At 37.8% G+C, this 12,830-nt stretch overlaps 1 protein-coding gene across 2 annotated transcripts in view; it reads left to right on the top strand.

Annotated features, from left to right (window-relative positions):
• Window positions 1-12,830, top strand: part of RP1 (RP1 axonemal microtubule associated) — a 655,430-nt gene that overhangs the window by 181,378 nt on the left and 461,222 nt on the right. For both annotated transcript variants that reach the window (XM_021005939.2, XM_078153415.1), the window contains exon 19: window positions 3,069-3,200. In XM_021005939.2, coding sequence (XP_020861598.1) covers window positions 3,069-3,200 — 132 coding nt within the window. The remainder of the gene's footprint in view (window positions 1-3,068; window positions 3,201-12,830) is intronic.

Here is a 12,830-nt window from a genome sequence, read left to right as displayed (position 1 = left end):
TTATTGTTATTATTTTTGCGTGATGTGTCTTTCCCAATTCTAGAGACCATGTAGGCCCTTGGCTAAGATACCTTTCTACTGGTTTCTGATATATATTTAATCCTTTTGATCCTGGGCTTTCATCAGCTTGTTGTGAGATGACAATAACACTCTTTAGTTTTAAAGGCTAGCTGCTCTTTTAGTTTTCTCCCCAGCTCTTCCTTTAGGTAGGTCACTATTCTAAGCTATATATACAATAGAACATTTTATATTGATGTATACTATTCAAATGGCAGAAATTCATGGGAAAAAAGAAAAATAACAAAAACCTTGACCCATGTTTCATGGAACGTATGATTCCAGGTTAATCACTATCCCCTTTCTGAGGCCTTTTATGTTGGCAGAGCTTAAGAATAATAATCTGTGAAACTATCCTGTGAATTACAATTTCCCAAACAGCCAGAATGCAGGTATTAATTACATAATACAATATTGGCACATTCAAGGTCCCAGGAGGCATAGAATATAGCTTTTAGCGCAATTGCCATGGCTGTATGAATAACCCAACGTTACAATGGTGTCAAGATAATTGGCAAGAGCCACAAGGTGGGTGTGGAACCTATAGAATCATGTGTACTCATAGTGGTGTCTCCTGAATGAGACTAGCCTTAATGATATTTGCTATGATACTTTAGTAGACCTCTGCTCTCATTAATATGGCTACTCCTTTCAATGATGTTGCTCACATTGCATCCCTGCTGTCTCATTCTGTGAAATTTCTTCTCTGTGTTCTCCTATGTGTAGATCCTCCACCTATCATACTCAGAACCTTCCTTGAGTTTCTCTGATATCCCAAGGATACCAATGGAGCATGGGGACTGCCCATTGGCTAGCCTTCACTCTTACTACATGGACAATCAAGTCATTTATTGCTGTGATGACATCTCTTACACTATTTCTCTTGTGCACTTATTTGTTGGTGATGCTTTACAGACTACTTATGCCTGTCGCTTGCCTCTCCATTGCCTTTTGGGACCTCAACTTTTAGTTCTGTACTATTCCATGACTTGCACTCATGAAAGACCATTAGATAAATATTGTTGTTAAAAGTATGTACCTTTGATTAAAGAAAAAACTTCAGGTTATTAAAAGCACTGCACAAGTTCCCAAAGATAACCCAACCTACTCTCTTACTCATTGCCCATGAATATTGTCTATCTATGATAAAAGTATTTCTTAAACAACTCTGTGGGTGGTCCATCCATCTAATATGCATATCATACTCTGGACAAAGATGTTTTTCATGCACTTGGTTTTTCTAGGGTGGATATTTAGGCCATACAATTTTGAATGCTCATGAGTTTCATTTAGGAGGTTCTGAGGTACTCCCATGGAGCATACAACAGTCCTCCCTCTTTATAGTGTAGCCTTAATCCATTTGAACTCTGCACTGTAAATCTTGCAAAATCTTGGAAAACACATTTTAGTGAACATATACTTCACTTGATATTAATAATGAGAAGTAGCTAGGCTCTGATATGTTTGTAATTAATAATTATAGGATTGTCTAACACATTTATGCATGATTTTGAAAAATCATTTATGACTTTGACCTATCTTTGTTGGAGAGACTTTTGGAAACTAAGAGGAGACTTTATTCAGTTTCAGGGTTCTATAATTAAAATCTGTTTTATTTATATTAGCCTCTATTGGTGGTGGCACAGTGTATAGAGTGCTGGGTCTGGAGTCAGGAAAACATCTTGTTGAGTTAAAATCTGGCCTCAGATACTTACTAGCTATGTGACCCTGGGCAAGTGACTTAACCCTGTTTGCCTCAGTTTCCTTATCTGTAAAGTGTGCTGGAGAAGGAAATGGCAAATCACTCCGGTGTCTCTGCCACGAAAACCCCAAATGGGGTCACAGAGAGCAGGACATGAAAAATGACTAAACAATCTAGTCACGAGAGTATAAATGAATAGAAGCCAAAAGAAAAATGATTCTATATATCCTGGCACATTAAAGCTCATTACTGACTTGCAATTGCACTTTTTGATCTTAGAAAGGGTAATTTACATGATGGTCAGGAGGAGTTCTGAAGAAGTCATGATTATACAGTCCATCGCTTCAAAAAATGTGATTAGAAACCGTTAATTCCTGTGAAGCATAGGATGGAAGTTATTCTACTCTCTTATGTTGACACATACTTGATTCCTAAATTATTGATTGCATTCAGGCTATTAAGAAACTGCTTTTGTTATATATTATTTATGTAGCACCAGACACGTATATGATATTTCACAGCTGTTGAGTTCTCCAAAGACCTGACAATCACAGAATGGAGATATATGAACCCTGACCACTTAAAAAACAAAAACAAAAACAAAAAACAAACCCCTTGCTTTATCTGAGAAAATAACTCCCTCACTACAAAACCCCAGATACATGAAAATCTTGAATAATTGTACATATCATTACAAGAAAAAAGCAATTGAACTTGATTAGAGATATTTGCTATCAGCATGAGGTGCCAAAACAATACAGTTATATATATATATATATATATATATATATATATATATATATATATATATATATATATATATATATATATATATATATATAAGCAAAGCAGTGAGTGTTTTCTTTCAGATTGGAGAGATTTTTTCCCTTCTTTGCATTGCCATCTCTCTGGGAAGGCCACAAGCAGTTTTGTTTGAAAGACATTTTGCAGTCAATGTCCCCTTTTAGGAAAGGCAGAGCACCAGGGGGTTGGAGGAGGCAACATTTGAAGCCATAAGAAAATTACATTTTGAAAAAGTCATTTGATTCCTACAGCAGTGCTGCCCTGTTACTTGCATTCTCAAGGCAGCAAATGGATTTTATTGGAATACCATCCACGTGCAGCCTGCTGCTAAGAATAAAAAGGCACTTTCTGGTAACTATGCAATGTGGAGGGAAAAGATTTGGCAAGGCATTGAAATGGTGACAATAGCAGATCTTAGCGTGTGTAGTCGAACATATGGTGAGCTTCAGAGAAGAAACAAGTGACTTTGTGCGGATGACATCCTTAAAAAAAATCTTTATTTCAGTTGGCAGGGAAAAACCAATGGGAACATCTGCAACAGCTAGCCAACAGGAGGAAAAGGCCGGAGAGTTTGGGAACCAAGTAGAAGCAACATCCCAGTGCATGGCCTACATCCCATTCCCCTCTCCAGTCTCAAGTAAGTTACAGTTAATACTGAGACTTAATAAGATGCCACCCTATTGGGTAGTTCTATCCACCTGAACAGAGGCTTACCTGCTGAGAAATATAAGGGACGGGGAAAACACCTTTACCTGTTAATTCTGGTTATTTTTTGCTTGCACTGAGTATTGCGTTGTGGTAAACTACAGGGAGGACATGGAATGGCTTTTCAGGAAGATGATATACCACACAAATTCCTTTTAAAACATTGTCATTTCTTTCATGGAGTTCTTGTATTTTATAACTTATCTCTCTCTTTGGAATTCAATATTCATTTACTTACTGTGATATACTCTTTCAAGAATACTATGTATTATAATTATTATGTAATGCCCTAAAACACTTTACCAATATTAAATAGCTTAGTTTGAAAAAAAAACTAAACCATCCCTTCCAAAATAATAACTGACATTTATGTCAGTTAGTCACTCAACTAGCATATATTAAGCACTTCCTATGTGCCAGACACAGTGCTAAATGATAGGGATTCAAAGAAAGGAAAAAGACAATTCCACTCTCAAGGAGCTCGCAGTCTAATGGCAGAGATAACATGCAAACAACCACGAGCAAACGTGATTTCTACAAGGTAAAGGGAGATTGTGGTTGTGGTTTGCCCTTCATTCTCAAAGAGGACCATGACATCAGGAAGGTGACATGTGACTTGCAAGTGAATTGGGTTTAAGTGAGGGAGGGCTGTGCAAAGTCACCAGCCTCACTTTCTCCTCCAGAGCCATCTGGGTGCAGTGGGCAGATACAGATCAGGACAACTGGAGATGGCCTAGGATGCAGTGGAAGCTTTGGCCTTTTTTTTTCTTCTTTAGTGAGGCAATCAGGGTTAAGTGGCTTGCCCAGGGTCACACAGCTAGTAAGTGTTAAGTGTCTAAGGCTAGATTTAAACTCAGGTCCTCCTGACTCCAAGGCCAGAGCTCTATCCACTGTGCCACCTAACTGCCCCTGTCCTTGACCTTTTTAAGCTAAGGTCTTTCTGAGTTCTCACTTTGACTTGAGGCAATGGCCCATTCAGTGGTTAAGCCTGTTTAAGAAGTGATGAAATATAAGTCACCTTTCTTAAAAAACACTTGTCATGGGGTCCTGAATAGTAATTGGCCAGAAGCCTATGCAAATGTTTTTTGGAAAGGTGACTTACATTTCCAAGAACTGTTATACAGTTCAAATGAGCTTCACATTATCTCACATATGCCTAAGAATCTTGTGAAACAGAAAGAGTATAAATTTTATCATGGGAGGCAATGTGGCATAGTGGATAGAGTGTTTGACCTGGAATCAAGAAGACCAGGTCTCAAATTCTGCCTCTGATATTACCAGCAGTGTGATCATGAGGCCCAAATTAAATGGGAGATAATGAACAGAGGAAAGGTGCCAGCATTAAGGGGGACTGGAAAAGGCTTCTTGCAGAAGGTAGGACTTTAGCTGAGCTTGAAGGAAGCCAGGGAAGCCAGGAAGTAGAGATGACAGAGAGAATACAAGATATGGAAGACAACTAATGAAAATGCTCAACTGAGAGAGGGTGGTGTTGTATGTGGGGAACCACAAGGAAGCCAATGTCACTAGATTGTAGATACAGAGTAAGCAAATATGGTATAAGAATACAGGAAAGGTAGCAAGGAGCCAGGTTAAACAGGGCTTTATAATCTAACAGGTGATTTTATATCTTACCCTGGGGATAATAAGGAGCCACTGGAGTTGTTTGAATTAGGGAGGTGATGTGCTCAGACTTGTACTTCAGTAAGATCAATTCGACAGCTGTATGGAGGATGGACTAGAGCAGAAAGAGATTTGAGGTAGGGAGAACAACCAGTAGGCTATTGAAATAGTCCAGGTGTGAGGTGATGAGGGCCTGTACCAGGATGGTAGCACTGTCAGAAGACAGAAAGGGGAGTATACAAGAGATGTAATGAATACAGCTCATGACACAGTGGATAAGAGTACTAGGACTGGAATCAGGAAGACCTGAGTTCAAATCCAGCCTTACTTACTTTCTATCTGTTTGATCTTGAATAAGTCACTTAACCTCTAGTTGCCTCAATCTTCTCAACTGTAAAATGGAGGTAATAATAACACCTACCTCCCAGGGTTGTTGTGAGGATCAAATGAGATAATATTTATAAAAAGTACTTAGCATAGTGCCTGGCACATAGCAGGCACTATATAAATGCGTATTCCACTTTCCCTTTCCCCTTTACATGAAAGCAGAAACAACAGTACTTAGCAACTAATTGTGGGGGAGGGGGAGAGGAGAGAGTGTGAAGAGTCAAAGATGAGACCTGGGTTGTGGGCTTGGGTTACAGTAGTGAGAAAGTGAGGAAGAAGTGAGAGTTTGAGGGGAAAGATAATGAGTTCAGTTGTGGACATATTGAATTTAAGATGTCTAAGAGACATCTTATTTTGAGTTATGCAGTAGACTGTTGGAGATTTAAGACCAGAGATCAGGAGAAAAGTTAGGGCTGAATAACTAGATTTGAGAATCATCAGTATTGAGATGATAGTTGAGTCCGTGGGAGGTAATGAGTTCACAAAGTGAACCAGTATAGAGGCAGAGGTTCCCAAAATGGGCTATACAGACTTGTGGGGGGCAATCTAGGGGGGTGGTAGTAGCCTTGGGTATAATTGGGGGGCATTGAATAAAAATAAGGGGTGGTAGAAGCATAAGAAAAAAGAAAAGATAAGAAAAATTTGAAAAACCTTTCCTATATGTTTCCTCTGTTGTGTAACAGAGTTAAAGTCATAGTGATAATATTATTTTCCAAATAAACACACAAAATGCAAGTTATAACCAATTGTGGGCCAAGTCTGCCAACAGGTCTTAGTAAGCAAGTGCTGTCAGGCAAGTGTGTTGCACATTACGGGAAGTCCAGCATGCATTGGCAGGAATATGTACATGTAATGATGTGTTAACAATATGATACTATATGGTTATATGACATAATATTGCATTATCAAAAATTTAAAATGTATAATTTCTGAAAAATGTTTTATATTTTTTTGAAATGACACAGTTTAAAAAAATGTTAAAGGGTTATTAAAGAAAGTAGATTTCCACGGGGGTGCTGAGTAATTTTTTAAACGGGGCAGTAGACCAAATAAGTTTGGGAAACTCTATACTATAGAAGCAAAGGAGAAGGCCTTGGACAGAGCTTTGGGGACCTGGATGAAGATCCTGGAAAGGAGGTGAAAACAGTGTCACAAAAACCTACAGAAGAATTGTATCTGAAGGAGAAGACTGTGATCAATAGTATCAAAGGGGGCAGGGAGGACAAGAAGGATGAAGACTGAAAAAAGATCATTAGATTTGCCAATGAAGACATCATGGATAACTTTAGAAAGAGCATTTTCAGTTGAATGATGCATTTGGAAGCCAGACTACAGAGAGTTAAGAAGAGAATGAGAGAAAAGGATGTGATGAAAAGGAGAGAAGCACTGAGTGCAGACAGTCTCGTTAAGGAGTTTAGTCACAAAATCGAGGAAGGAGTTTCGTTGAGGGGAATAGGAATAAGGGAGTGTTCTGTGGAGGAGCAAGAATGGTGTCGAGTGGTGGCAGCCCAGGGTTCAGAATTGCTGGATAGGGAGGGAATAATGGATTGGCAGTTTGCTAATGATTAATTAGCAATGAATTCAGATAGGTTATCATTATTCACTGAGGCTCAGCCTTGGGGTGCAGTAGGCCCAGGGCTGTAGGCAGCAGCGGGTAGGAAAGCACTGACTACATGCTAGACACTTGCTAAACGCTTTCTCTTATTTGAGGCCCATAACAACCATGTGCTTAACTGAGGATTAGAGAAATAAAATGATTTGTCCATGGACACATAACCCATAAGTATTGGTTTCCTGACTCTGGGTCCAATACTCTCCACTGTGCCATATCTCTGAAAAAGAAAAAAAACCCTAAACGATCTAGAAATCTGTTTCCTCTTGTTGATGGAGATATTAAAGCAGAAACAAACTATTCTAGGTGCCACAGTACTGAATTTCCAGTCTCCACTGCATGTATCTGAACACCATCTTGCTTTTAGATGTATTATATTACACTTTACTTGGAAGGGTAAAATATCTGTCACATAGGACGTTCCGATTGGGTCATGTGGAGTAATACCATGGCATCTCAGAGAGCTTTATACTTTACACTGAGATAGATACCTTATTTTGTGTTCCCCAGATAAAATTCAAAATGTTTTCTCAAAGCTTCTAATCTTCTATGCTAGAGGTTCTTAATCTGGGATATATGGAACCCCAGGGGGTGTATGGCTAGATTTCAAGGGATTTATGAACTTGGATGGAAAAGAAATTACATTTTTTTTTCTAACTGACCTTTAACTGAAAATTAGCATTTCCTTCAATTACTTGAAAACATTTTATTCTGAGAAGGGGCTTATAAACTTCACCAAACCACCCAAAGTAACCACAACACAAGAGAGATTAAGAACTGCCCTAGGCAATCTTTTCCATGCATGTACAAGGACAGACAACAGTGCCTCTGACTGGGACGCTTGAACATCTCTTCCATCACTGGCAAGAGAAACCCATTTTTGCTATGTTGAACTATCTTGAGCCTGCCTTCCCTGGTTATACAAGAGTCTGTTGAAGCCTCTCAGAAAATGGAATGAGAACGATCAGAGTATTTCTCAGGAGCATATATATGTTTTCTTAAAACTTTTCACAGAAATCGTGAAGTGCTAAAGCCCCAATCAGGTTGGGCAGCACAAAATAAATGTAGGATCTTACTGAGAACAGCAGGCTTGGTTGAAATCACTTAGGAATAGACACTTTTCATAAAAGAGTCTCTTTCCCTTAAGAAGATTATATTCTAATAAAAGATAACAATACTTATGAAAATGCAAGATATATACAACCTCATTGCAGAGTATGGGAGGCATGAAGAGCTTGGGGAGTCAGGAAAAGCTTCTTGTCAGAGCTGGCCCCTGAGCAATATTTTGAGGAGAACTTAGAATTCTAAAAGGTCAGAGGAGGGAAGAAAAGCATTCTAGGAAGGGAGGAAGGAGATGGAATGTCATGTAAGGAAATTTGTGAATAGATCAGTTTGGTTGGAATGCACAGACCTGAAAGGAGTAATGTGGAATAATCCTAGAAAGATAGTTTGGAGCTGGATTATGAGGGGCTTTAGGTGACAAACAGGGAGTTTGCATTTTATCCTGAAGGCAATAGGAAGTTATTGAATCTTCTTGCACAAGGGAAAACCATAGACACAGCACAGCTAGAATAATGTGTCCAATTGGGTGTGTGACAGCTGAAGAAGGACATTGATAATCTAGAGAGCATTCAGAAGAGTGTGACCAGTAAGGTGAAGATCTGGAAATCATGCCGTTTGAAAAATGCTCTGGAAGAAGGGGGAAAATATAGTAGCTGTCCTCAAATAGTAAAGATATGATCAAGTGGATAGGAGATTAGACTTAACTTATATCTCCAGAGATCAGAATTAGGGCCAGTGGCAGCTGCAGGGAGTTAGTTCTTTAGTTAACTATGAGGAATAACTTTTTAATGGTTAGAATTATCAAAAAGACAGATTATCTCTTCAGGTCTTAGATCTCTGTCATTGCAAGTATTCAAGGAGACACTGGATAGCCAATACCAGGGATTCAGTAGAAAAGATTCTTACATTGGAAAAGAACATGAACCAAACACCTTCTAAGGTCCTTTTGTGTACTTGGAATCTAAGAAACATACTTTAGAAACCTATGCTTTCATTAATGTGAGTACTCTGGCCACAGGAGATAACTACAACACTTCTGTGACTTAGAAAAAGGTATCAAAAAGTTATTTGGACAGAAAAATTTATTACCTTGTCACTTTTAATAAGCCTATCTCAACTTGGCTGGGATGGTCCCTAGACCATCTGTCTGTCATTGGACCTGGATTAAAAACCTTCCCATCTTAGTAGGATTGTCCAGAACTTTATATATATCTATATCTATATCTATATATCTATATATATCTATATATATACATATGTGTGTGTATGTGTGTGTGTGTATGTATTTATGTATATGTATATAGATGCACATATATTATATATACACATACATACATATGTATATATACAGCTGGTCTAGCTTTTGGGAACTCAGGACTAAATCTATTCCATGATAAGGCACCAGGATTGGACTTTAATCCTATACGTGACCTTAGAAAATCCATTCACATTAAGACTCAGTGGTAGCTCAATAGATTGACTTTATTTGTGGGGAAAGGAAAATAAATGTTTTTGAAGATTTAATACTTATTAAATTTGCATAAAAGTGTATCTGGAAAAATAGCTTTTGATAAGGAATAGAATGCTAGATGAGAATAAAAGACATAATAACTTTCCTGCATTCTCCGTAGATTTCTTTGATTTACATTTGGTTGATGACTTAATTTTTCAATAGCTCAGTCTGGTTACCTTGCAAAGTGCATATGATGAAATCTCCATCTCCTGCTTTACAAGAATGTGAGGAGGTAGAACTCTTAGGGTACTTAGAAAAGGAAGCTACACATATTATTCAGTCATTAATTCAACACCTATTTATGATGCAAATCAAGCATGAGTATTTTATCAAATATTCTTAGCAAGGAAATATCACATTTGATTGAAGGGGATGAAGAAGAGGCTTTGTAAAGGAGGTGGCATTTGAAATGAACTCTGAAGGATGTGCTGGACAAAGGAGTGGGGAGGGCCTCCAAGATGGGGAAACCTGAGTGGAGGGGGGGTGAGCATAGAAACAGAAAATCAAAGGACTTAAGAAATAACTGGTCGTCAGAACGTGTGCTGTGGATTAGGGAAAAGTAGGAAATATGGCTGGGAAATTAGATTTTATCCAGATCACGAGTGCCATCTAGTTTGGATTTACTCCATTAGGCAGTGGGATGGATGTCACTAAAGGTTTCTGGGGAGAACATTCACATAATCAGGGCTAAGCTTTACAAGATTAACCTGTCAGCCGCATGTCAGATGGGAGGAAAGAAGGCATGGAGACCAGTTAGAAGGGAATTGCAATAATCCAAGCAAGAGGTAATGAAGGTTTGAGTTAAAGCAACTGAAGAAAGAAAGGAAAGAAAGGAAGATGCAAATATGAGAGACAACATGAGATCATGAGGCAGCTAGGAGGTTTAGTGGATAGAGTTCAAATCCTGCTTCAGACTCTCACTGGCTGTGTCACCTTGGTCAGGTCATTAAACCTTTCTCAAATTTCTATCTATAAAATAGCACCTATCTTATAAAGTTGCTGTAAAGCTCAAGTGAGATCCTATTTATAAAGCATATTGCAAACCTAAAAATACTATACAAATGCTAGCTATTGTTAGCCACTGCTATTGATAAAGTCTTAAAAAAGAAAAAAAAACAAATTTAGACCAATATCTTATACCATGTAGCATAATAAATTCAAAATGGCTATGGGAAAGAATAGAGTCTGAATAATATTTGTAGTTCTTGTCACTCCATTTGAACATATTTGATGTCTCTTTTATTTGGAAATATTAAAAGGGAATGGATTGGTTTTGTATGACATTAAAACTTTAACCTTCATATTTAAACAAATTGGCTGAATCAGCCAGTATTCTGTGTGTGTGTGTGTGTGTGTGTGTGTGTGTGTGTGTGTGTGTGTGTGTGTATGTGTTTGAAACTTTGGAATATCTAGAACTTTAAGAGACCTTAGGGATCATCTTCATTTTTGTATATGAGATGATTGTCATTGGAGGTGACTCATTGAGATGTTACGCAGTGGGTAATAGTGTCAACAATAAAACCTTGATTCCTGGTGCATTGTTTTTGCTAGTATAAAATGCTGCCTCTTCTTTGCATGAATAAGCATATGACTGATATAACTTATCCTGCCTTGGTACATTTTGGACAATGTGGCTGGGCTAAGTCAGTTTTCAGCTTAATTCATTGCTTTCCAGGTCAATTGACATTTATCAAACACTTGTATTGTGAGGCCCTGAGATACAAAGACAAAAACAAATCAGTTTCTGCCCTCGAAGAGGTTACATTTCTGGAGTGGTGGAAGAAGGGAAGGGAAGGTTTAGATGATACAATAAACACAAAAATAAGAAAAATCAAGGCATTTTTCAAGAGGAAGAGAGAGCCAATGAACAGAGAAATCAAGAAAGGTTTTATATAGGAGGTGGCATTGGACCTGACTCTTGGAGGAAGCCATGGATGCTAAGAGCTTGTAGTGAGTAGGAGATATAGGTGACAGCCTGCCCAATAGCAAGGGAGTGAGAGATGAGTTTGGGGAACGACTAGGAGGTTGATTTACTTCTAATGTAGAGTGAATGAAAGGGATTAATATGAAATAAGTTTGGAAAGATGGGTGCCAGACTGTGGAGGGTTTCAAAGCTCTACTTGAGGCTTTTGTATTTTGTCTTAGAGGCAATAGTGGAATACTGAATTTTTGAGCAGAGAAGTAATGTAGTCAGACTTACATTTTAGGAGTGTTAACCTGGAAACTGTGTGGAATATGGATTAAAAATAAGAATAATAATGATAGTTAACATTTATATAGGCTTACTAATGTACCAGGCACCATGCTAGGCATTTAATAATTATTATGTTATTTGATCCTTACAACAACCATAGGAGGTAGGTGCTATTATTATCTCTATTTTACAGATGAGGAAACTGAGGCAAACAGAGGCTAAGTGACTTGCCCAGAGTCACATAGTAAGTGTCTGAGGCCAGATTTGAACTCAGGTTTTTCTGACTATAGGCCTGGTGCTCTATCCAGTACATCACCTGGCTGTCTCTAATCTCTAAATTAGCTACATTAGAAAGGAGGGAGAAAGAAGCAAGAAGAACAAAAAGACTATTGTAGAAGTTTAATTTTGTTTGCATATAACTGTGCTGGTGAAATGGATTTAGAATTTATATTTTCTTTGAGCTGTTGAGATGATTAAAAGAAAGTCATCTGTAAGTGTGGAAGTTAGACTAGATGATTTCAAAGGTTACTTCCAGCTCCAAAACTCTCATCTGATGACCATGTAAAGTAAATAAATTTTAGCGAAGTGAATTTGACAATTTTCTTTCAACTTTTTTTTTTTTAAGATAGTGGTTGGGATCTAGGTTTTGCTTTCAATGACATTGTAATATAAAGGAATCACTACCTCCTTTGACCTGGACCTTAACCTTATTAATGTGGCCCAAGGTTGCATTAGTTTTTCAGCAGTCATATTGTATACTAGGATCATATTAAATTTCTTATTGATATTCTACCCATGATCCAAGGACCAGCTTACATACTACCTTCTCCATGAAGCTTTTATGAATCATAGATCACAGCAAATTAAGTTTAAACAAACATCTCATGCCATATGCCACAGTGAGCTCTAATGGATATATGACTTATAGTAGAAATTTAAAAAAAATCATATCATAGACACATTAGAGGAGAATGGAAGAAAATGCCTTTCTCAACTTTGGATCAGGAAAGATTTCTTGGCCAAAGAATAAACAGTTTTGATTACATAAAAATAAAATTCTTTTGGCCAAATCAAACCAATGCACCAAAAGAGAAACTATTAACTAAGATTTTATTTCTTCATTAACTCTGCCTGATAAAAGCTTACTATCCAAGATATATAGGAAAATGATTCA

This window comes from Phascolarctos cinereus, unplaced genomic scaffold (genome assembly GCF_003287225.1).
Source record: "Phascolarctos cinereus isolate Bilbo 61053 unplaced genomic scaffold, phaCin_HiC Scaffold_4;HRSCAF=312, whole genome shotgun sequence".
Taxonomy (NCBI): Eukaryota; Metazoa; Chordata; class Mammalia; order Diprotodontia; family Phascolarctidae; genus Phascolarctos; species Phascolarctos cinereus.
This window is presented reverse-complemented; position numbering and strand designations above follow the sequence as displayed.